Raw genomic sequence first — 26,834 nt, forward strand, 5'->3', positions numbered from 1 at the left:
ATATCCCTAAGCCTGCAAAAAACACTTAAGAACTAACTAAAAGGCTGGAGTTTGGTGGGTTTTGTCTTTTTTTTGTTTCTGATGAGATGCAAACCTTGCCCACTGACAGCTCTTTTCAGATTCCAGGGTGTTGGTACCAAGGAAACATACTCATTTGGACTCAAAATTCAGCCAGATCAACTTGCAGCATTAAAGAATTTAATCCTCTGATGTTTCCTTGCTACTTGCTCAGTGAAGACAGATCACAAATGGTCTTCCATAAAGGAAAATCATCCCATTGATCCAGCTTTATTAAAATATTAATGGCACCTACTTAAATATCCCCAGAGAGGGGGGGTTTTGGGTTTTTTTTTGTTTGTTTGTTTGTTACAATATATTAATGTTGAATTGTATCAAATAATTTTGCAATGTTTTGACTTCTGGAAGAGATTAAGTAACCAGACAGCAGTTTTAAAATACTGGCTTCCAACACAAATATTCTCTTTCTTGCCAGCTGAGGAACCAGGACAGTCTGCACAGGCATTTAGGCATTTATCCAACTTGAACTTCCTGGCCTTTTCCCTTTCCAGTAAGGGAGACAGATTTGCAGAGCACACAGATCAAGAAATGGGGTCACTTTGCTCCCTAGTGTAACTCTAACAGACACTGGGATACACCAGAGATGAATTCATGTAACCTGCAAAAACAAAATCCCAAGAGATCTAATTTTTAATAGCACACTAGCATTTACCATAGGCTCTGATCCAGTTTCACAAGTATAAGCTAACTGTTTCGTGTTAGTCCTGTAACAGCAAGTAGCCTTAAGTCTTAACTAGGTGTGTACTCCATTTTAAAAGCTATTCTAAACATTAAAACAAAAAAACTCACACAGATGCACCATTATAAAGGATTATCAGATAATTGTACCCAAAACTCTAAGGAAAGAAAATTAATTTCTATATGCTATGCATCACATATCAATTAACCTCCAATAAATATTTCTCGCTGGTCTGTAGAGCAAAGTAGTTTTCACTTTCTTTTAACAAATAACAAGCTGAAACTTGAAAGGCACTAAACACTGTACTTACTTTAAACTATACGAACTAACTCAAGCATATATTTAAAACAGTAAATCTTTCCTAAAAGATACATACTTAACAGATCTTGGTTTTGTCACAGGAGACTGAAAAGAGAAAGCTTCTTCCACAATCAAAGACCTGAAAATGACTTTGGCGTAGTTGTTTTTCTTTGCAATAATAACATCTCTTTTACATACCAAAGACTGGTTTGTTTTGCTTACTAGATATTTTAAAGTGTCTTCATTAAAATTAGATCATAACTGTATTTTCCTAACATTATCACCAAAGCTACCCTGGAAAAAAAATCCCGTTACCTAGAAGTTCTTATCAGCTTTGGAAAAAGAACATTAAAATAACATTTGGCTGGGTTCTAGCAGCTATGCATTACTGTGGTGTTCAATTATATTTGCTCAATGAATAATTAATAGCTGTGGGGTTTTTTTTTCCTTGTCACCTCTGCAAAACAAACCAATAAACATTATAGCTATATGTGTCTTCTTGTACACACATCAGATCTCACAGGCAAAATTTTGCACTTCACAACATCTATTAAATGACTGGTGAAAATCTTGCCTACCTGAAACTAGTAATTTTCTAACAAAGCTAAGATGATACACACTTCAGAACAGAATCTTCCTCTCTTGTATATCTCTACTGCCTTTACAGTAAACGGTAAGAAAAATAAGAAACAGCAAAAATTGATTTTTAGACAAAGTGACACACAATTGTCTCTGGGTCTGTATCAGAGCCATCCCCCTCCCACTGTGAGGCAGTGAAAATCCAGCTCTTTCCTCCTGCTGAACATGCTATGACAAATAACTGCTGAGTAAGAAACCTGGGATTGCTGTACCACTGCTCTTTGCAAAGGACTGTGTTACACTGAGGAAGGTGAGAAATGGCAAAGTCTGTCAAAACTCCACAAACCAAATAGTTTTTATCAGTACAGGACACAGGCTCTGGATATACCCTTCAGCCTTAATAAATTTCCATTTACCTACATCATACTTTTAACCTAAAAGTCTGTTCAACTGATTATCATTTGTGAAACTGAACTGGAACCTTGAGTTACAACACTTGCAGCATTGTCTTTTACAGTCACTTATACAAAACCTGGGGTTTTTTTCACTTTATCAGCCTAAAAATCAGTGCTAGGAGACAGTAATAAGATCCTCCAACATTAAATGGGGAGTGCATGGGAAATGTCTGACTACAGTAGGAAGGCACATATACCAGGTTTCCCAAAAGTATTATCAAAGCCTAGAAAATATCAAACACTAGTTATCCTTTTAAACTACATTGCTTCAGTAAAAGAATATATGACTAAAACTAGACATTAACACCCCTGGAAGCAATACTTATTAAAGAACAAATACTGTGGCCAATCCTAACTTGATATCAAAGTCAGTTAGGCTAAATGTAAAAACTATTCATATTTCCCCAGTCATCCTTTAATTTCCTCACCTTGGACAATACAGCTTTCCTACAGTTTCAGCCTCAGCCAGATTAAACAGAAAAAACAGAGAGTCTAAGAAGAGCATTATCACTCTGTCTACAGGTACAAGTACAGAGGAGTGATAAATGAAATTTTCAAGCACCTTATTGTAACCCTTGCTCTGAACAAGTATCTGGAATCAATGCCACAGCCAACATTGTACTTTTGGGACAACTATTACAGCACAAAACTCCATAGTCTGCAGAAGAAGACCAAGAAATTCATCACATCTTCCACAAACTCCTATACCTATCTGTATAACATGAATGAACAAAACTTGTGCTAGTGGATCAGCACAGAAATATGCTCATATAGCATGCTACAAACCATGAGGATATCACCAACTTCACTGGGCTAGGAACTATTGTTCTTAAACGACAGCATCATCTTGCTACTGAAAGTTTGCAAATGACAGTAAGTTTTTAAGTACTCATGGCCCCAGAAGTTAAAACAAAATGTTATTTAGTTCTATATTTGCATTTATTTGTACTACAAAAATCAAAGTGTTTCAGGTCACTGTTTTCTCATGGCAGTCGCAGAAGGCAAGAATTACTGAAAAAAGAAGGAAAATAAAAACCAATCCTTAAGTAATTCAGTGGCTATGCCTGTTTAGGTGGATTGTTTCACTTAATAAAACATAGGTCAGGTCATATCCTAAAGCAAATGCTAGTCTGTGTCTTTCATGTTCAATAAGGAAGTCCCGTGTAGCTGCTGGAATTGTGGAACATGAGTTTGTAATGATATACTGCAACAAACCACATGTATAACTTGGTCAGAAAGTGGTGATTGTCACTGAAATGAAACACAAGTAACAAACCAGTGTAATAAGAACAAAGTGAGATACACTGAGATGACACGGTTTCCAAAAGCTATAGCTCAAGTTAGAAATTAAAAACATCTGGGAGTGTTTGATAAAAATGGAAGCTGCAGTCAGGTGTTAGACAGAGCATAGTATGAAAGTGCCTAAGGAATAACTGGTGAGAGAGATGTTCTTCAAAGGCAGGACAGCAAGCATACTAAAGGATAATCTTCAGCAACTCACTTTTACATTATGTTGATTTTCAAGAATAAAGTGTAACGAAAAGCGAAATGAAAAGCCTTTTGAAAAAGCTGGTGTCATTCCTTATTCAAATCAACTGAGAAAAAATGTAGTTGCTGAAAGCTCTTTGAAAGTCAAATGATCTGAAAAAAATGCTTAAATATTACTTTGCATTAAGTCTTGCTGCAGATGAAGGCAAAGTCAAAGGCTGCAATGTATCACAGCAACTTCTTTCCAGTTTGCAGGCATTTTGCAGTGACTAGCATTGGAAGTAGTTGGAGGAAAAAGGCATGACTGGAATTCGTTGTGCATTAACAGTTATTATTCTGAGATGCCTCCCAGTGAGCTTTTACAGCATAGACTATGCAAGTACATTTTCTTCTGATGAAAGACTCCTCACAGCACTAAAGACGAAGCAATAAGGATAGCCATATAAGCCAGCAAAGATGTGGGCTTAATAAGACAGCTCTCATACTGCAAGCACAAGTACCACTTTTCAAAAAAAAAAAAAAATCCCCCCAAATTAATCAACAGCTAAGCTTGTAAAACAATTATTTTACATTCTCATATATGACTACTTATAATGTCATTAACACAATATTTAAAAGTACTTGTGTTGGCATAACACAAATTTTATCTCTTGCACAACTTTTTGGTGAATTACAGATTCCTATTCCTGCATTTTTGCTGTGACACTGTCCTGGAGTTTACCAAGTCAGTATAGTAGCCTTGTTACAACAGACATGGCATATAAATGCCTTTAACTTCAGTTATGGATTGGAAATAAAGTTGCCAAAAGGCTATGTTACCAGCCCAAGGTCACACAAAAAATTGCAGGAGAATAAAGATCTGAATTCAAGGCTTACAATACCAGAGGTCACGCTCCTCTCCTTCCAAATATCAATTACTTTTCATTCATATATTCAGATAAGAACACAACAATGAGAGACATAAAAGCACAGCTTACTTAATGTACATGATAGGAACAGTCAGCAGTTAGTATCACATGTGAAAGTTAATTCAGGAAACATTAACGTAGTGCTTCATTTAGCTCAAAACGTCTACTTCAATAAACACCTACTTTGTCTTAAGTCTCACTATTTCATTTCAAATACATTGTTATTTTTCGGTATACTCAACTCATATGCTAGATAAAAAAACAACTTACTGAATAGCACCATCTTCCATTTAGGTAATATAAAAAGGGATCTTGAGGCTTAAGTTCAATTGCTTTGTCTAGATGCTCCTATTAGAAAGAAAATCAGTGTCACTTTAGATGGTTTTTTGGCAAACATATTTACATTCTAAGAAGTTTGCTGCAAATCATAAACAAATTCAGAACTTCTGCTGCAAATCTGTTCTAACATCCTAAAAATATTTTAACAAGCAAATCCATTCCTAAAGAAGGGAAATCATAAATACAACTATGTAGCCACTTGCACATAATGCAAAAAGATATTCTGTATTTAGAATATGAGTAGCTCTGAAGTTCAACCAAAGAACTCGAGAACTTTTGTCTTAAAAAGGCAACAACTTCAATTAAATTAATTTTATTTACAGTTAGTAGTAGGAAACTCTCAAATACCAAATTAGTGAAAAAGCAACCACTCTCTTTGATAGATCTTACATGCCAGCAACCATCACTGAAGCATAGCCTCTTCCACCCTGGAATGACTGCCCCAGTGAAATAGTACGACACAACAAATTTTTACTGTAATGTGAAATTCAGAAAAAATAAATGCTTCTTTTTATAGTGAAAGCATCTAAAGAGGTGCTTCTTCCAAACTCACTTTCATCATGGGTCACAAGTATCTTTATTTCTCTTTAATTTACTAAAGAAAGCTCTTATTGCTGAACTCGAGTTTGAAGAAAAAAGAAATATGTTATTTCACCTGTAACTACCATTTGCCTCTCAAAATAAATTTCACTTCTAAGGTTTCTTTCTGCCCTTTGCAACCCCAGATATCTTCTGTTTTTCTAATTAAACCAGACATGAAAATATTTACGTTATACAGATCTAAGAGCCTATTATTCTATCATTTTGTTCACAAACTATTCAGATAGGAGCTATATTTTTATGCTATTATTTTCCAAATCCTTAACATTTCCAAGTGATTCATACAGATTGCAGAAAAGGAAAATCTCCCTGAAAAGGCTACTGCTAACACTGCAGGCTCTTTTTAAAGTCCATCCTTAAACAACTGCAGCACTTGTGTTATTTGTCATTCTTCCTTTGTTCCTGGCTTGCCCAGCACTCAGGGCTGAGTCTGCTTGGCACAACTCAGATATAATTAACAGTCTCTCATAGAAAATCTCCATGACACCCCAAGGACTAAAACAGACATGATGTGATAGAGACCCATCCTGCAAATTCCCTGGGAAGTCGAACACATCTGCTGCCTCTCACTGACACCCAGAAAGGGGGTACATCAGCTCAGAGGGCAAAGGATGGAAAGCGCCTAAGTAATGCCAAGGACAAGGAGGGGGAGAGTAGCACATGTAACACAAACTGCTAACTCCAGAAAACACAATTACCTTTGAAAGGACAGTGGTAAAACAAACATTACTTAAGGGTGACACGAAGGATGACTGCAGAACGGTGTGAATAAATAATTTAATTTTTCATGTTTTATTTTTTAAACAGAATTGTTACTCCCTTTTCCTCCTACCTTTGACTACAAAATAAAATTGAAACCTTCATCTCCTTCCCAGAATCTTGCCTCAGTTCTCATATTTTGTAAGCACATGATCTATTTGCATACATAAAAATAGCCTTTTCACTTTAACATTGGCACCAAAATAGATACGTGAAGCTGAACTACCATCTTGGAAAAATTCATCTTAGAAACCATATAAGGAAATAATTTAAAGGAATAGCTTATAAAAACCCAAACCCTACAAAAACATACCTTAAAGAGATAGCCATTCCTGATTTTGTTTTGTACACTCTCAAACTGAGACATGTAGCCACACATAATTGCAAACCTGAGAGGGGAAAAGAAAAACACACACACATACTTTTTGTGATTTAAATAAATCTTTGAATCAAATTACAAAATATCTCAATACCTAATTCATAGATTAACACCTGTTTTTCTCCCATCTTGATAGCTGGATAGGAGTTTGGCACGAGCTGTACACATTCAGGAGCAGACAAAAATACCAAACTAAACAAAACAGTGATGGAAACATGAAGTTTAAATGACACTGTTTAAACTGTTGGAGAACTGAAAAAAACAGGAACTTCTCCTACCAAATTTCTACCATTTGTATCAGAGTGCAACACTTCTGGACCTGTTCCAGCACTGATAGCAGTTTAACTGACACATTGTGCTCTGCATTACAAGTGCACCAAGACTGTGAACACCATCAGCCGCTGTGCTTCACCTGGGAAGGCAAATCCTTGGAGCAGGCTCAGCAGGAAGCTGTGCAGACCTCAAAAACCGTTTAGAGTGCTCATTTACCCTTCTCAAGGATCTTCATGTACTCTTCTGGCATTCTTTTAATATTTTAAAAATTATTTCGAACTGTACACTCACGTTCTGCTCTAAAAGGATCACTACAGCTATTACTAGCTGTCTACTGCTTTTTATTACTACAACTGTTATTATTATTGACTGAGGACACTGACAGTGATAAAAGAAATGTGAGATCATTTGTAAAAAAATAAATTAAAAATTTGTATTATTAAGCAGGTATAATTGAAATATTTTCAGAGGTCCCTGCTTGTAAAGATTCAGATTTCCTAAACAACACTATTGTTTTATTTACACTCCATCTAAACTTCTATTGCTTTTTCCTTATTACTTCAACATCTACAGAATCTACTATGCATAAAGAATTCTCAGGCATCAATCGTACTTTCTTTGGATCTATTTTCATTAATATTAAGACAATTTTGCATTTCCATATATTACTAATAGATCCACAAAATATATATTTAAGCAGCAGAAAATAATTCATATTATTTCTTTAAATTTTTAAGAATTTTGCTTTTGTACTAAAAAATTCACGATGCAATATCAAATAAAACCAAAAATGAATCCTAAAAGAGAGGAATCAAATTGAAGTCCAGAGACTTACTCAAGAAACTTATCGAGTTACCATAAGTAACAGACCTCCAATCTGTATAGAACACACAGTTTTTAAGCATTACCAAACCTCAGCTTTCTTGAATTTCTTTACGTAACATAATTATTCAAGCTCTAGTGAGTCCTCATTAAAATGTCACTGCCAACATAACTAAAGAAAATATTTGTTGCTTATAGTTATACTTAATGGTTGTAAGCTAGAAATACTCATGCTACAGGGTTGTTGCTTTTTCAGTCAGTATTTGTAGGTAAGGCATGCAGGTGAGCATAACAACTAGCAGTTGAAACTCTAAGGGCTCCAGATGGACTGTCAAACATTGTTGAGCAGAATGTATGTTGTGACCAATGCTCAGTGAACAAAATCCAGCTAATGGCACTACTACTTCTGACAGCTAAATTTGCAGGGAGAGAACATGTCATATGGGAATGAGCTGCAGCAGAGGGAACCAGCAAGGGGTGGGGGTCAGGAAAGTTCAGGTATTTAGAAAGAGGGGGAAGGTACTGAAAACTTTATTAGGCTTAAGTAACTCAGGCAAGATTTCCCCTATTCCCTTTGCTCATTAAGTGCTAATCAGATAAACTCAGCATACCATAGCTAAACGGATTGCTGCTACAAAAGAAAACAATGAAAAGCGAACAAGCTAATCCAGCATCCTGCGGGAATGTCTGTGCGTGACAAGAAAGAGGGCCTTAGTTTAAACCAGTTCAAAGAAATACTTCTACTTAGAGCTAAAAACCTCTGGGGAGGGAAATCTTAGTAAAATTTTCAACGAACGAAAAATAAGCTAACCTACTAACTTTAGATATATTTTACTTTTTCAAGTTAAAAAAGAAGAATATCTTTCATGCATTAGCATTTTTGGGGTTTTTTTCTATTTTATACTTTTGAACTGTGCTGGGCAGACAGTAGAATTGGTTTTATTTTTTTTTTTGGTTCTATGACATTTTAGATACTCATTTAATTTCTTTTAAAAATGGGTTTTTTTCCCCAGAAAATTATTTTTAGGCACTTTTAATAATTTTCAAAGAGTTTAAGAAACAAAGCAAACCTTATTTTCACTAATGCAAAAGGCAACATGAAGAAAATGACCAGAGAAAACGAGGAAGGCACTAACTAGAATTGCTTCCGTCCGCTTCTTGCAGTTCAGTCCCGAAGCCACCGTCGCAGCTGTGGGGCCTAGCTCCCGGCAGAGCCGGCAGCCCGACGCCGCGCCGCGGGGGCAGCGGAGGCAGAGCGCGGCTGCCCGCCGCTCCCTAGCCTTCCCCCTCCGTTTGTCACCTGCCCCATCTCCTGGTGACACTGAGACACAGCAAGCAGCCTCGGAGCCTAAGCCTTTCTCTGGTTTGTTTTTTTTTTTTTTTTTTTATATCGCCACCTTGTGCGCTTTTATAAAAATATGGAGCAGGGGAATAAAAAAATTACCACACGATAACGCGCAAATATCCTTTGAAATGGGTAAAACGTACACGTAATACTGGTTTTCCTCACAACCACTGTCTGCCTTACACCCTTTGACCATCAAGATTAAAACTCTGCTTACAGTAACTTCACAGAGAAAAATTATGAGAAAATTGTGCCAACTAAGTGTTGCAAGGAAGTGACCTAACTCCTGCGCTCACACTCTCCTGGATAATGTAAAAAAAACCCCAGAGACAGACATGATAATGATTGTAACCTCATTAAGACACACATCAATACTTCTGTTAATATTAAAAAAAAAAAAAAATCCAGGTTGCATATACTGAAAACAATGTAGAAGTATACAGATTAATCATCCACAATTAACACTCCTTTTCTAAGCACAAACACAATCAAACTACTCAGCAAATTGAGTCAAACTAACTCTGCATCTACTCAGCACCACGCCCCTTTCCTAAAATGTTACTGAAACTCAGAGCCTTGAAAGAAACCATAGCTGATGGAGACGGATGCCATGCACCTATATGGCCCTCACACAGAGGGGCCCAAATCAAGGTGAATTAAATTTTCACTTCTGCTGTTCCAGAATATCTACATGCATGGTAAAACAATAAGGGGCACACCTTAACAGCTGCAACAGCAGGTGTGACGCAGTGTGTTTTATCAATCTTGTTCACAAGAAATCTGAAGTTTAATACCAAAAAAGCAGAGAGATGTCAACAATACACTGTCAACAACATATTCCATGAGATGGACTTCCAGAAAAGTCTTAAAGTCTCAAACCAAGATAAATCCACATTAGGACACCCAAATACAGCAAGTTTTACATTTTCCCTGATATATTCCACAGACCAAAATAAGAAATAACATACATCTTCTTAGGCTTGTTCCACACCCTGCTATATTCCCTTCTTTGTCCCATCTCCAAAAAATCCTCTTATTTCAGAAATGTGTGAGTACAGGGCTTACATTCAGAAGACTAGGTCTCCCTTTTAGCAGACTAGTGTCAACAGGAAAATTTTTCCTAATTGTAGTTGATATTACTTTGTAAACAGGGAGAGAGTTTGTGATATTTACTAATACAAAAAAAAAAAAACAAAAATCATGTGCTATTTTCCACCCCTCCTCTTCACTAGGGACACATTTGACAGGTAAGGTAGCATGCGTAAAAGCTAAGGCATAGGTAACACATGAGAGGCCCAGTGAAAAGAAAGCTAATTTCCATTCCTGTTTTAAATGTGTTCTTGCATCATCTCATCTCTGCACAGCTCAGTGTCCTGTCTTTCTTTCCTAGCCATTGACTCCCTCTCTCACCAGTTTTACAGTGTTTTTCTGTCTGCAACGCAAGCAGACCCTCAGGCTTTCTTTTAATCTCACTTCAATGAGATAGCTATTCCTATATCGGGAGATTTTGCAATTTATATCACTGTTTATGACCACTGTTGCACTACATGAGACCGTGGTTATGCATACTTAAAATTGTATCACTTTCCTATCATGGTATTTCATCTATAAAAATGCATCTGATAAATTTCCATGGAAAAGTAAAGTAACAGTTTAACATCATCTTCCTCATGGTGGTGTGCATGTGGAAGCAGTGGTTAAGAATGTGAGAGACTGTCAATGTACAAAGTAAAATGCATCAAGGTGCAAAGTGAAGTGTTTAGGTGGGGTTTTTGTGATTTTTTTTTTGGTTCTTGTTTGGGTTTTGTTTTGTTTTCTTTTTTTTCCCCTTCTTTATGGAATACAACTGAGCCTACAGTGTAGAAACTGGCAGAAATATAGTTTTTACATTAAAAGTTCACCAGAACACTGAAGCTGAGCCCCAGAGAAACGTTAGATTTAACACACACTTGTGTTGGTGACACTACCAAAAACATGGCAAATAAACCCAGACTTTGGTTTTTAAAAAAAGCCAAATGTATGGACATGTAACAATTCTGGCTTAACAATTTATTGCAAGACAGACAACATACCAAAACAAGGAAAAATTATGTCATTAATTAAATTCACAGTTCACCGGTAGAACATGTGGATGCCATGTTCTGCATTTCTGAGGCTGGGGAACCAGTAACTGTGTTAAATTTCTTTGTTCCAGAAATTTAGTTTTCATTTTTATAGCAGACATCTTTAGTTATTATAGATGCAAATACAATCTTGAAGAAAATAGCACGATATAGTCTTTGGAGATGTGGAAACAAGAGTGAAACAATTGCTTTCAGAGATCGTAACACAACGATTCTCCTTGACAGAAATTTAATACATATCACTGGGTTGCCATTATTATTTCCTCTGTGATCATTCTGGTAAAAAGCTTGTAGTAAATAGATCTTTTCACATTTCAAACCTATCTTCTTTGCACTTGCATGAGGATGCTGTAGTGTTTCACCAACACACTGGTATTTCAAGAACGTTTTCCCAGGGCATGCATCATATACCTCCTCAAAGGCTGGACTACAGACCTGAGCTCAGTCCTTTGTGAAGGGCTACCGTCATGCAAGTGCAAACACCTGCTAATTCCCTTCTGCAGGGAGGGTGACACATATCAAAAAGAAGGAACAAGTGACGGAGAACTTGGAAAAGGGACCAAAAATGTCCTGAGGCACTGCAAAACAGTTCTGAACTGAAATATTCCACTGAATTGCCCTATGGAAAAGAAAAAAAAAGCAAAACATCAAACAATAACCCCACTAGACTGTGATTATTTTTTTTTTCAACACAAAGTGACTTTTAACAGATCTAATCAGTAACCCCAGAAACCACACAGTCCTTAATGCACAACCTTCCACCATTCTGTCATTTAAATTCTCTAACTAGCAATAGACAAGAAACCACATATCCCTTTGATTCACTTAGTACAGAACAAGTTAAAGCTTTTCAGAAAAGGCTTCTGAATTTGCCTTTCTGTATTTGAAATTTTAAATTATTTTTAGGAAAATAATTAAGTAATTTAAAGATTATTGACTAAGAATAAGCATAATTAACAATAAAGATTGTTGTAAAATTCCTTTGGTCTTCCCATGAATCAAATACAGTACAAATAACTACTAACTTGAAACGTCTTTATACCAAGTTTTGACTGGAAATATTTCTGCACAAGCTATCAACTCCTGAAAAATAAGACTATATGACATAAACAGATGCTTGTAGCTTACAGGTTATCTGTCTTTTTAAAGTCTGAATAAGGGATAATTAAGGGCAGGTTACAAGTATTTAGTTAGAAACATGGATTTCACTTTAGAAGCTGTCAGTAGTATGACAATATCCTACAATGTATTCTCTAAAGAATTTTGTTTCACTAGAGAATTATTTTTATGGCATTACCCCCTGAAATCTGGGAAATTATTTGTTATAATTGTATTGCTGAGAGTACATGACATAGTCACTTTTTTGTGGAATTTTTTTAAAAAAATCCCTTTGCATGTACATGCATCCTAATATAAAAGTTCTTCTTCAGAAAGAACTACACTTTTCCTGCATCTGCATAGCTCTCCACATTTCTGCAAAATAACCAAGTTATATAGGTTTAAGGATTTGACTGTCACAGTAGTATCTGTTAATCTTAAACGTCATTCCATTGACTGAATTCCAAGAAAAACTTAAAACCTGCTTTCACAGACAACCTGGGTCTTGTGAAATTTCTTTCTGTGCGAGTAACCCACACAGATGCAACAGAGAAAAGTCTTGGTGGCAGCTGTGGTGCAATGAGGCTCTTCACTTAAAATTACTAGGTTTTTGCTTGGTAACTTCAATCTAAATGAGACACATACTATATGACTCCTGTAAGTGGTTAAATTCTATAGAGTAACATAAACTTAACAACACCACCAAATTTGTTTGTGACAAACAAACTAAAGCGCAATGCAAAGAATGATCTTCCTAAGCAAATGTCATGAACAGTCGGCACATCTAGTAACCCTTCTGTCCTTGGCAAAGCAGAAAAGGAGGTGTGGGTTTCTGGGCAACAGCAGAGAAGCCTTCTGGACTCTTTTCAAACTCTTGAAAAAAAACACCAAACAACAGCAACAAAACCGCTACAAAAATAAAACCACACTCTACAAAAAGACGACCACGTAAAATAACTTAAAAGTGATAGTCTAGTTTTAAATAAAAGCACTATTAACGCCTCTACATTCTGTATTTTCTGTAATTGTGAAGTTGTAAAGCAGTACCATCCAAAGTAACTACAGCACTGAATTGTTTGCATAGCAAACCCAATTAAAAATGGATGGTAAAGACACTCCATCATCCAAGAGGAGCTGTGAGGATTTACAGCTATCATTTGGGAATAACTCACTGACCCACAGAAAGATTTTGTTTGAGTCTTGGGAGAAAACACCCCGACCTGCAACTGACCGATGCCAACTTTTGCATGTGAGTTGCTTCACAGCTTGAATAATTGACACCGGCTGAACAAAGCAACAAATCACTTTGAATATTTACTCTGCCTCTCTTTAGGGTTGTCATACAAACAACAAAAGGTTACAGTATGTTTTTCCTTTCTGGTGTTTCCATTTACTTCAGTTTTTGAGAGGTCACCATTCAAAAAAACCTGAAGGTTTTTTGATCTCATTGGCAACTACAATATTAAGTATAATCACATGTTTTCAAAAATCTGGATCAGATATGATAATTATTTGCAGCTGCAAAAGTTCATTGCCAAAACCAATTGGCTACTTCAAGACATTTTGCTCTGTTTTTTACACACATATTTTACCAAACATAATTTGAGAATGAAGATTGGTTACTCGTCAGTACCCTGATCAGTAAGCTGGCCTGGTTTTTTGTTGATACATGTTACGATACAATTTTATTTTAAAATAATTTTTAAAGTTTTTTTTCCTTAACTGATGTAAATATTAGAAGTACAGCAAGACAGCTGAGCTCTAGGCCTACATTAGCAAGAGTCCGCTCATGAGACTGCTCCACTAAATTTTCCTAGTGGAGACAAAAGTTCCCAGACAGGTTAGAGGAGTTCCACAACAGAGAAAAAAGCCTGCTCTGGAAAAGGAATGTTTTTGCCAGTATAACTCCATCTATATTAGAGTTTTACTAGAACAGTTGTCAGTCAGGATGTGAGAAAAAACCATATTTATGTGAAAAGCAGGGCTTTCAAGCAGCAGGGATAAGTTTCTTCTGGAAATTGTCGAGGAAGTCCATAGCCCTAAACCTTGCTTGACAGCACAGTGTACATTTCTAAAGAAAAAAACTAAACCAAGAACATGTTATAAAAGGCTCTAGAGAATAATTATTACAAGATAATATTCAAAAGGACAGCAGAAAATTATCCTTTTTGATGCAGAGGAAAGGCAGGAAACATTTTAAAAAACCTAATTCAGCTCCAGTGAGGTGCTCTCTATTGACTTACTGTCTCAGAGTAATTGACCCTAAAAATATAAATAAGAATGCATGGCTAAGATAGAGATATTGGATGAGTGTTAAAAATATATCAGAATTAAATGACATGTTTAAAGATATATATATATATATATATATGTCAGAAATGCTAAATACAATCTGAACTGCAACTCAAAAGAGATATACAAAGCAGTAAGAAGAGGTTGTATAAATACAGCAGAAGGAAAAGAAACATAAATGAAAACAAAACAGTTTTCAATGAGGAAATAGTGACAAAAGGCGAAGCCAACAAAGCTGAATTAAATTTCTTCTTCACTTACATTTTCCCCTAACCCCCAAGGGTTAAATGTATGTAGAGAGCAAAGAATAGGACCAGGAAAACAACCTATCATTTAATCCTCACTCATTTAGTAAGCCATAATATATTAAACAGTTTAAGAAAGCATTAGAAATAATGCATGAGAGGACAATATAGATAGCAGCTATAACAAACATGAGTTAAAACCTCAGTAGTTCTGATTGGAAATACCAAAATCCCCCAGAAATAAGAAAGTACATATTAGTAAGAAATCAACCAAAACTTTCTTTTCTCAAGGTCAGAAAGCTCGCTTTTCCACCAATAGCAAATACAAAATGAGGTAACCTTACAGAAAAAATAAGAAAACTATCTAACAAACAGATGGTTGTAACTCACACAGGCTAAGATTATTTACCTTATATTACTTAAGAAAATGTTTTGTTGGCAGTGAGATGAAAAGGAAAGACTTTGGTCTGAGCCAGCATTGCTGTCACACTGAGCTTGCCTTCATGCTGAGCTTTTCCTCACCTGTGTATCTAATCTATTACAGTTAATAGAGATCCTCTTCAGTTCACAGGACCTCTGCATGGACACAGATGCCTGCTGCCACTGGAGATGTCCAAGGGCTTCCCATCACTTCCAGCTCTTGGCCTGGAAGGGTACAGACCCCCAAAGGTCCTGTGTAATATCTGCCATGCCAGGCAAATATCCCATCGTGTCAAATGGCACATGTTGCCTATCAACTCTCCATCCTCTCTCTCTATGAGTGGACAAGTCCCTACTTGCCCACATGTGGATATGTATAATAAAGACAGGACATTTAAGTGTCAATCTGGAGTTAGATACTGCCCTTCACCTCTGAACATAAAGGAAAATGGCATACTACTTTTACCTAAATGACCTTCTGCTACTGATCCTAATATCCTTATGTAAATGTTTGCTCAATTTTTTAAGTTTTGTTTTCTCTCTTATTATCCTTTTTAAACAAGAAGTTCATATGAATATTTTCACATATTATTTCTTCATGCCTTATTTTTATTGCACTGATTTCTGTTCATGTAGAGTCTTATCTATTCATGATTTTAGGCAAACTTCTGTTTCCACACAACTTTGAGAACAGTTTCTACAAGGAAGATTCCCTGACATCTTATTTCCTGTTCATGGGGATTAACACTGAAAATAATGTTTAGAAAAACTAGATAAATTGCATTAGCCAGACTAAAACAATCCAAATCTGACACATAACTGACTACCAAAAGCTCCTGGGTAATGTAGAAAGGAAAAAAAGCAAATGTAATTGCAATGCACCAAAAAAAAAAAAAAAAAAAAGAAGAAGAAATGGAAAGGACAGGGATTACAGACAAGCCAACATAAACTGAAAACCTTCCAGGGTAAATTATTCTCCAAGTGTAGAAGCATACAAAACACATAACGAAGGTTTGTCATGACCAAACAGTATAAAAACAATAACATTTTTTCTTTTCGGACAAGATAAAGAAGCCTGGAGGAATATTAGAGGAATGCAAGAGAGATGGGATATAGTTTGACCTTTAGGTGGCCTTTGACTTTGTCCTACCTGATGTTTCTCAAAATCTAACCATGGAACTAACGTTTAGATTAAATTACCTGTAGAGATAGTTGAAGAACCAGGTGAACCTAAGCATCATTACAGGTGTTCCACAAAGTTTTGTGCTGGGTACATTACCTTCCAGTAATTTCATTTATGTGGTCGATTAAAAAAAACCAAAAAACACAAAATGACATAACATTCTCAAACAAAATTTTAATCTGTGAGGACATACAAGCATTTACAAACCTAAATGGCCTCAATAAACCTAAGAAATAATCTGAAATCAATGAAATGTGTGTAGAGTACCAAGGAAGAAAAAAGAAATGTACAGTTATAAAACAAATCCATCTGGTTAAGAAGCAACAACACAGCAGAAGGATCTACTGGAACCACAGACTGAACAACAGTTGGCAGGCTAGTCAAAACTACAAATGTCTGTCTGGAGTGTGGAAGTCCATTCTGAGCCTCAGTTAATGCAGCATAAATAGTATGAGGCATTACACTTTAAAAATTATGAAGCAAGTTGGAAAGACTTCAGAAAAGAGATGCAAATAAAATATTCAGAAAAACGTATTATATCAAACTCTTCAAATCTGTGGTGGCCCTCTACACCTCCAGAAAGCCCCCAGTTTAACAGTTAAACCCCTCACATTGACTTGCACTCAAACAGGATGAAAAATGTAAGCCATATAGAAATCCATTGCCTGTTACAAGCAACATTAGCTTACAAAACACAAGATTTTACTCTTAAACCTTGCAAGTAGGCTTTCTGAACTAACCTCTGGAACACATCTCCTTACACTCGTAATTCTTCCCTTGCTAGATGTGCCTGCCAGTACAGGATCTCACATCTGAAGCCCAACAGACCACCTACATCTCCCTGAACATGCAAACTTTTATCAGCATAGTTTCTGCCAGGGAGGTTGTACTCTAACAATGTTGTCAGTCTCATGGGCTGGGGAGGAATGGAAGGAGACGGAGGAATTGTGCTTGCATGTGATTTTGTGGTTGTTTACACACACAGCTCTAGCTGAGAGGAGTATAACTGTGATACCCTGAAGAAGTGACCATGACTGTGGTCAGATAAACAGCAGAAATGGCTGTAAATTGCCTTTAGCAGGTGTTCAAGCTACATGGGCTTCAAATCACCTTGCACTGAGGAGCGATGCTCAGATGGATTCTCTTCTGTTAGTTTTGCTGCTACAGTGGCAACCTCCAGCTGAGAGGAATTAACAAACAGCTGGGTAATGCCAAAAGCAAAGACTCCTGTCTTAAACTGTCACATTATTGCCATCTGAGACCTAGGCTTCACCACCGGGCAGGCATCACATTACTTGCAAGACATGAGAAACAGCAAATATAATCTGTACGTGACAGTGAAGCTTAGTCAAGATTCCCACAGCACACCACTTCTAGCACCCCACTGTTACAAAGTGGGTGTTTGGATCACTGGTTATTATAAACAGAAGGAAAAAAGGAATCAGAAGTATGGCAACGCTCACAGGAACACAGTGTGGAACAATAACACAGCCATCTTTGAAGTTTAGGAGAGAGAGACCAAGCCAGAGAGTCACCTAACTAAATGAAAACATCTGTGTCTAATCAAGTATCTAAACCTGAGCTAGCTAACATATTCACCCTTTATTGGCAATGGAGATGTTGTCAACTGAACCTCAGGAGAAATTCATCTCACTCTAATGCAGATGGGCAAAATGGAATCAGATGAACTACACTCCATGAGTGGCTACTTCTTTTTAGACTGTGAAGGGAGACTGGGATAAAAGGATTTTGTTTATATATGTAAAAGTTAAGTGAAATACCACCCTACATGTGTAATGACAAAATTTATAAAGAACACAGAAACCAAAATGGAAACGGAAAGATAACAATGTGAGAAATCAGTAGCTCAGTAAATTGATTAATAAAATACTAGAGCTCAGCTGAATTATCTTTTACCTAATGATGTGGATTTGATAAATGTTTACATTTGGAAAGAGTTTGTTCTGGCAAAGACTATAAAATTAATCTAAGTGCCAAATTTGGAGGAAAATTATATGATAAAACAAAAATTGAGAAGTTGATACTTCCATAGTCCTCCCATTGACAATTTTTAATTATTAGATTTTAGATTAGTACAAGAAAGGGCAAAATACAAGATCAAAGTGTATTAGTTTGTGAAGTGTTGAGAGAGAAACAAATGGAAAACTATGGCTTCTCTGAGCAATAATATACTGGTTTAAGCAAATACCCCCACCTAGATACAATGGTACGTTTGAAGTATGGTTATGGAGTTGTTTCACACACTATAGTAAATACTTCACAGAATACTTAACATCAGCTGCAATTGATGATAATGGAGTTGAATGAAACAAAATTAAAAGATATTCATGAATAATTTATTAAATTGATGAAAAACATGATAAATGTAACTTACTGTGAGCACTACTTAGAGCCAAAGACAACTGAGATTTTTTTTGTTAGATTTGATAAATATATAAGTTTGCAAAAATGCATACTTTCTCAAACTTACCACTGGTGACTCTCAGCACTCCTGGCATCCAGCTGAACTGCCTTTTCAGCTCTAATCTTTCCTGTAAGTGGAATATAATGCATTAAAGGATTTATTGTACCCTTCCATCTTTTAGGCAACTTGCAAGAATAAAGCAACCTGATATGCTCTAGTTGGAAAGAAGAAATTGCTTCTTGTCTCTGTAAACACTTAGATGGATGTGTAACACCTTGACTTTACAGCACTTACATATCCATCCACACATACATAACTAGGTGCATATATACAGGTGCAATTTTAGCATTTTCTCTTGAAATTCAATTCAGATGCAGCTAAATTGGGAAAGGATTGGACTGGACTGCCAAAGGAGGCCATATTGCCTGTTAAGAATAAAGACACTTAAAAGCAGGTCACAAAAGCACCTGTCAGAAGAACCAGAAGAGGTGTTTCCTGCCTTGGATACAGGAATGAACTAGTTGAAGTTCCTTTCCAGCAGGAAGACTTCCTTTAAGTTGCACTTTTAACTGAATAAAGATGACAGTAAGTGATTTGATCAAACATATGCTCCCAGTAAGAAGTTAAGATGATATGCTTGCTTTTTTCAGAGTCTCAGCTGCAAGCAATTAAGCCACACTGACATTTCTCTATTGCAAGTTAACTTCATAAAAACAAAGAACAGCATACACAGTCCTCCAACCTAATGGAATGAAAAATACCACAAAACTACTGCCAGCTCCCCCACAGCCTAATCCCTCTGCATCACTTCCAAAAACTGAGATGAAAAAGGCTGCCACCACCCACCACTTCAGGAGAGTAAGCCAAACTAGACTGGTTACTCAACACTTAAGACTCAATTTCATTCTATCATTCTTTCTTTCCCTGTCTTTTGCTATGCTACTATCTTTCATCAGCTGAAGCTACATGTAGTCACTGGTATATGCAAAGTATCCAACAACAGGAGTTTACTGTTGTAATTTAGTTTGTATCATAATCCTCAGTGCACTGCATGATTTCCATACAAAGAAGCCATGCTGCTATTAAAGCAAAGACAGTATCAATTAAGTAACCAAGTGCACGTCTTCGTGAGTACTTCGATGAAAAAAGGACAGGGACAAGGACCTTAGACAAGCTGAGGTTGGCTATGGAATATGTAATGAGAACACAAAAGCATGGTATTGTCTTTAAGAATGACAAAGGGCAGCCAAAACGGCTTTGTCAGTGATGCTGTCACTGAAAAACAAAACAACTCGAATTTGAAATACCCTTATAAAACCTAAATCAGGTGCAGCAAAAGAGGCAGCGGCAATAGAGAAACAAAAGAGAGATAAATATTCCCACACTCATGCAGAAAGGATTATTATAAGAATAGTGTGTTGACTGAAGGAGAGTGACATTGGAAAGATGTAGGTTTTCTCGTAAAAAAAAGAAGACAATCCAAAACAAAAAGGGAAATGTAAACTGTACTTCTAGCTAATGTTCATCCACACAGTGAAAGGAAGTGCAATGTTTTTTCAAGCAACAAGGAAAAACTGCTGTGAAGAAAATCAGAACTTTGTTGAGGTTGAGCTGTCAAACAGGACACATGGGAAGAGATGCCTGGAAGCCATATAAACTGTCACAACACAACTTCTGTTTCTGGTCAACAATTTTTCCAGATTCACAAAGTTTCATCCCCACCACCACAAAAGAGGTTGCTGATATGCAGGAGTGTTCTTTTGCCAAAGGAAAGCAGAAAAACAAACCTTGATATTATCTTGGCATTTATGTATTTCTCTCACTTTCCCAAAGATGTATTTAAGAAAAATATGCTGACAGCACTTGTCTTTTTTCACATTCTGTATCCATCTGATTCTCAATAAAATACAGCATTTCAAGACCACATCAGAGTCAACAGCCTTCAATTATGACCCACAATACTTTTCCTTCAATGATTTTTGGATCTCTGTAATGAGGGAAGGTGGACTGAAGTTGTATAGTGTGGTAGTTTATTGCAGAAAATGTTATTACAGTACAAATGCTCTCATTTATTGGATTGGAAATTCTGTGGATTGGAAAACTTTACCAAAGTTCAAAGCATGCTTTTCTTCATTCAGATGTCATTCTGCATAAACATTTTTCCTCTGCTTACCATCAGTAACATATTTCCTCTTCTCCTCATCATCAGTAGTCATCTCAAACAGATCTCCGTAAGCACGCGCAAGTCTCCAAAGAAAGTCCACACAGTTTTCATACTGAAAGTAAAGAACAGCTGGGTAATGAAACTGATCAGAATGTAATTTAAACAGTTTCCTTTCAGGGTGCTTAAAGCAGGTTATCAGATCATGGCATAAATCTTTGGTTATTTTGCATTCTTCTATTACTCCTTTTAGTTTATGTGAGAATCAGATGACCAGCTTTTCACAATCAAATGAGAATACAGCTTTTGAAAATGCCCTGAGCTGTCTAAAGAGGTTTTATTTCATAAATCAGTTTTAAAAGTTCTTTTACTATAAGAATAAAAAGATAGTTCAGAAAAGCACAACAGATCTCTGAATGATGCGATGTGCATTTTCTTTAGTGATGCCTTAAGTACCACACTCACAATTAGTATCTCATCTACCTTTCTGGGTATTTCAATACGTAAATGAAAATATAATCAGAAATAATGTTTGCTAAATAAGAAGAAATTAATAAACTGAATTAAGCACTGCACGTCAAACCACTTTGAATTTGTTAACTGGAGTTACATTTATGCACAGTGAAGTCAAAGGAAAAATTCACATATAGTAGACTACAGGCTCATAGTTTGACTTCTTGAAAACACTTGGTCTGGTTACAACTCTGCAGGCCTTTCTTACATAGATCATTTTAAAACCAGGAAACTTAAGTATCATTTACCTAGAAAAAAAGCTGTCATGGTTTGACATGACAGCCTTTTATGGTAAGGGGGAAGGGCCTGTAAAGATGGCCCCTGTAAGTAGTTGCTCACAGCTCTCCCCAGCTCAGAGCCAGACCCACTTCTGGGGCTGAGCCAATTAGACGCCTCCATGATTGCTTTTTAAGAAGAAGCCGGAAGGGGAGGTTTCTTCCTCCATCTTCCTCCATCATCTTCTTTCTTCTCCCCCTTCTCCTTCTTCTGGCTGGTGGTGGTGCAAGGAGTAGGAACAGTGAGAGAAACAACCATGCGGACTCCAAGGTCAGTGATGAAAGGAGGAGAAGGTGTGCTGGAGCAGAGACTCCCCTGCTTTCTATGGAGAGAACTGGTGAAGCTGAGATTTATTTTCATTTCTTTAAAGATCCCACATTAGCAGCAGAGACTCATTTTGATAACGACCCCATATCAGGGGCAGAGACTTATTTTGCTACAGCTGGCCCCAGTCCAGGAGCAGGGATTCACTTCATTAAAGGCCCTGAGCCAGGGACAGTGACTATGGCCAGAGGAGGCCGCGTCCCGTGGAGGGGACCCAACCACTTCACTGCAGACCCGGAGCCAGGGACAGTGATTTTCTTCTTTAAAACTATGGCTGGAAGAGGCTGTGTCCTGAAGAAGGGACCCAATATCCACAGCTGTAACTGTGGGGAGGAACCCATGACAAAGCAGCTCATTAAACTTATGCCCAGAAGAGGCCTTGTCCTGAGAGAGGGACCCTGTAACTGCAGAAACTGCAACCGTGGCAAAGAATCCACACCAGATATTCACCAAGGACTACGTCCCGTGTGAGGGACCCTGTATCGGCAGAAGCCGCAGCTGTTGGGAACAACCCACACCAGAGAAGTTTGTTAAGGACTGTGTCCCGGGGGAGGAACCCCGTGTTGGAGCAGGGGAAGAATGCCAGGAGTCATCCTCATCTGAGAAGACAGAAGCGGCAGAGTCCATCTGTGAGAGACTGACCACATTCCCCATTCACTGGCCCCCTGAGCCGTTGAGAGGAGAGGAGGTAGAGATATCGAGAGCAGTGAGCTGGGCCCGGGAAGAAAGGAGGGATGTGGAAGGGAGATCTTAAAGTGCTGGTTGTAATTCTCTCATCATCCTACTCCATTTTTGCTTTTATTCCGTTCTGTTTCTTGTAGAATAAACTTTCCTACTTTCCTCTCTGAGTTGAGTACTGGAGTCTGTTTCGCCCGGAACCGTAATTGGCAGCGAGCCCTCCCTGCCCTTGTCTCAATCCACAACAACCTTGCTTATCTTTTTACTCCCATTTCACTGGGGCCTCTGCCATCCTAAAGAGGGTGGGGGTGAATGGGGGCACCGAGCGAGAGACTGTCGTGGTGCTGCTGTGCTAGCTGGGCCAAACCACGACAAAAGCCTATGATCTTTCTTTGTCACATGAAAAATACATACATCAAACAAAGCCTCAAAGTTATTGTGATAGAAAATAACAAAACTTCTATGAATATTGACACCACCTTGAAACACTTATTTTTCACTGCATTTTAAAAATCAACATGAAATTACATCTTCCATTCCTATATGGATTTTAATGCTCGTATTAAGGAAGTTCTCAAAAGCAGTGCAAAGGGTGAGTTAATAGGAACATAATATGAACTTTACCCATTAATACCTTGTCATCTTGCTCAAGCAGCAGTCTGAAGCCCTCCTTTTTATCATCCTCTGAACCCTTGTGCAAATTGTCCACGTGCTGTAAGAGATTAGACAATCCTTCTTCTGATTTCACAATGGCATCAGATGATTTCATATATCTTTTTTCTTCCTCAGAGTCTCCTTCAGAATCAGTCTGAGCTGTAAGATAACTAAAATTACAGACAATAGAATAATAACTACCTTTTCTAAAAATATTGGTAAAGCATTGTTAAATTCAAATGCAAAAATTTCAGAAGAAAATTTCTTCTAGTTGTCCGGCCTTAAAGGAGTTTTTATTCATAACACCAAGATTATTATTATTATTAGTAGTAGTATTATTACAAGGCCTTTATTTTCAAAGGGACAGCACAATCATATTATAAATGTAACAGGCAAGAAATTATACTGTCCTGCTGCCTAATACTGCATTTAAAAATGTAGAATCAGAATCATTAGTATCATAGATTCATTGAATGTTAGGGGTTGGAAGGGACCTTTAGAGATCATCTAGTCTAACCCCCCTGCAGAAGCAGGTCCACGTACATCAGGTCACATAGGAACGCATCCAGGCGGGTTTTGAAGACCTCCAAGGAAGGAGACTCCACATCCTCTCCGGGCAGCCTGTGCCAGGGCTCCATCACCCTCATAGCAAACCAGTTTTTCCTTATGTTTAAATGAAACTTTTTGTGTTCCAGTTTCATCCCATTACCCCATGTCCTATCACTAGATAAAACAGAAAAAAGGGATGCCCCAATCTCCTGACATCCATCATTTATATACTTATAAATATTAATGAGATCCTCCCTCTTCTCCAGACTAAACAGCCCCAGTTCCCGCAGCCTTTCCTCATAAGGAAGATGAGTCCAGTCCCCTGATCATCTTGGTGGCCCTGTGCTGGACTTTCTCCAGCAATTTCCTGTCCCTCTTGAGCTGGGGAGCCCTCTTGAGCTGGGGAGCCCAGAACTGGACACAGGACTCCAGGTGAGGCCTCCTCAGGGCAGAGTAGAGGGGGAGCAGAACCTCCCTCAACCTGCTGGCCACACTCTTCTTGATGCAACTCAGGATACCATTGGCTTTCTTGGCTATAAGGGCACATTGCTGGCTCATTTTTAGTTTATTATCAACCAAGACTCCAAGGTCTGTCTCTGCACAGCTGCTCCAAGTATGCTCCAAGCATACTTTCAAAGTATGCCTGAAAAGTATCTTTCCTCATATGGTTTGGATGCCCCACCCCATTCCTAATTAAAAGATAAATGCACTGAGGGTTTGCACAATTACTGATCTAAAATAAGGCCAGTAGATAATAAAAAATAGCAACAATTAAGCAGTAAAGGCAATTTCCCATGCAATACTGCAACTGTAATACTCTTTAGTTACAGGAACCTGAGCACTGCATCAAATGCTACCTAAGCATGTAGATACGAAAGCAAGGAATCACTGTTTGGAAGTCAGTGTTGATGTTGTCATCTGAATCTTCATTGCACAAACATTTGCAAAGATTTCTGTGATCACTAATGTTCCAATGTTAGAAAACAGATAGAAGTGATTATTCAAAAATTTTACTCTCCCAGCAAAAATATGAAGGTCAAGGTTGAGCTGACAGACAAGCCCTGTCACTCCAAACAAGCCTAGCAGAGATTTCCAGCAGCACTGCCTCGAAACTGTCATGGCTAAAACATCAAATTCATATGACAGTAGATAAGTCATATGAGAATATTCATTGAGAGACTCAAATGGAAAAAAGTATGAAGTAGTTCACTATCTAACAGATGACATGAACCCCCAGAGAGATAATTATATCATTGACAAATAATATTGAAGATCAGACCATACTGCATCAAGCTTTTCCTCATCCCACCTCTCCTACAGAAACAGGATCTCTAGGCCACATTTGTGCTGAGAAACAGTAAAGAGGACATGTAATTTCTTCCCCATTCCCTCTCACCTCCACTGCCCTGGGAAATTCTCTCCTATCTCCTCTATTTATCTGCTATGAATCCTCAAAGAATTTAAATGCAGAGCAGACCAACTTAAACCTTGATAAGAATGCCTTCAACCTCAATTTACTTGTTGATCACATGCTTTAAAGAAGGCAAAACAATACCTATAAAATAACCTGTGGGAAGTGAAAAAACACAAAAGTGTAAGGAAATGACATCAATTTCTAGGGACTGCAACAAACCATACAGCCCTGTGCCTGCTGACATAGGTGAGAAGACACTGAGCTATGCTAAAGGGCAGGGGTTTCTATAAAACCAACAAAGAATTGCATTCTCAAAAGAAAGATCTAAAATGTTTAAAATATTTTCCAAGTTTGGTTTGAAATGTTTTTCATCAGAAAGACAAAAATTAAATGTACTGATAGAAAAAATGTCCAGGCGAGTGCAAACAATTGCTAGTACCTAAGACTGAGCACCAGCATGCCTCTAAATTTTTCCTTTCTTTCCTCAGAAAAATAACTTCATAATACCTTCAGAGAGTCCTCTCTTCCTTGTCTCTTCTTCTTTGTCTCCAGAGCTGACATTGTTGTCTTCTAGCATTTCCCACAGGAGAAGCACGAAGGTGATAGACAAGGACTTCATGACTTACTTGTAATGAGTTTTCACCTCACTAGTTATGCACTCCAGGAAAACTCCTACATTGCTCAGCAGTCATGGGAGTAAAATGACGGCAAGGTAATTTAATCAAGTATAAAACGTCAAATATCACTTCCACTACTTTGGCAAACTAGGCACAAAGAATGTTTTTCTGGTTTGTTTCTGATTATATTTATCTTCTTAGTAGCTTTCCCTTCAATCCTTATAATATATGAAATGTTTAAGCATGAAAATGTAACATGTTAAAAAGGCAGTATAGACTTCTAAAAATAAAATGCTAGGATTTTTCTTAACAGCCTAAGTTGTACTTTACCTATGTGAACTGAAGCCAGTTTTATTACAAGATAGGAAGACCTTCCAGCCTCTTATGGACAAAACAAGAGTGTAGCAGATATAACTGACATAAAACTACATGAGAAGAGCTTCAACAAATACTATAAAAAAAAAAATCAGTGCTAACATAAGCAGAAGACGATATTCTTTTTAAAAACTAAGTCTAAGGGGTGATGACAGGGGAAATTTACAAAAAAACAAAAGATTTTCATTACGGTTTGTTTACAAATTTCATATAACAACACTGACATCTGCAATTTCACCTGGTGTTTTCCTGCTTACTGAATATATAAACAGATAAACACAGAAAAGTGAGTGTTTACATGAGATAATAGAAAACTTTAAAAATGTCTATAGTCAGTGCCAACTTGTTTTCACCTTTATTACCAATAGATTTTATTTAAAAGAGAAAAACAGTGATAAGAATGTGAGGAGCAATGATCAACCAACAAGACTTAGTTGGATCACAAAGGACTGTTCAAAGTTCAAAGAACAAATGGAAACTGTC

At 37.3% G+C, this 26,834-nt stretch overlaps 1 protein-coding gene across 2 annotated transcripts in view; it reads right to left on the minus strand.

The window, feature by feature from the left end:
- The window catches only part of RMDN2 (regulator of microtubule dynamics 2), a 48,429-nt gene that overhangs the window by 16,947 nt on the left and 4,648 nt on the right, over positions 1 to 26,834 (minus strand). For both annotated transcript variants that reach the window (XM_061989923.1, XM_061989922.1), the window contains exons 3-7: positions 23,377 to 23,566; positions 20,964 to 21,066; positions 18,857 to 18,917; positions 6,499 to 6,574; positions 4,758 to 4,835 (exon numbers count right to left, since the gene is read on the minus strand). In XM_061989923.1, coding sequence (XP_061845907.1) covers positions 4,758 to 4,835; positions 6,499 to 6,574; positions 18,857 to 18,917; positions 20,964 to 21,066; positions 23,377 to 23,566 — 508 coding nt within the window. The remainder of the gene's footprint in view (positions 1 to 4,757; positions 4,836 to 6,498; positions 6,575 to 18,856; positions 18,918 to 20,963; positions 21,067 to 23,376; positions 23,567 to 26,834) is intronic.

This window comes from Colius striatus, chromosome 2 (assembly GCF_028858725.1).
Source record: "Colius striatus isolate bColStr4 chromosome 2, bColStr4.1.hap1, whole genome shotgun sequence".
NCBI lineage: Eukaryota > Metazoa > Chordata > Aves > Coliiformes > Coliidae > Colius > Colius striatus.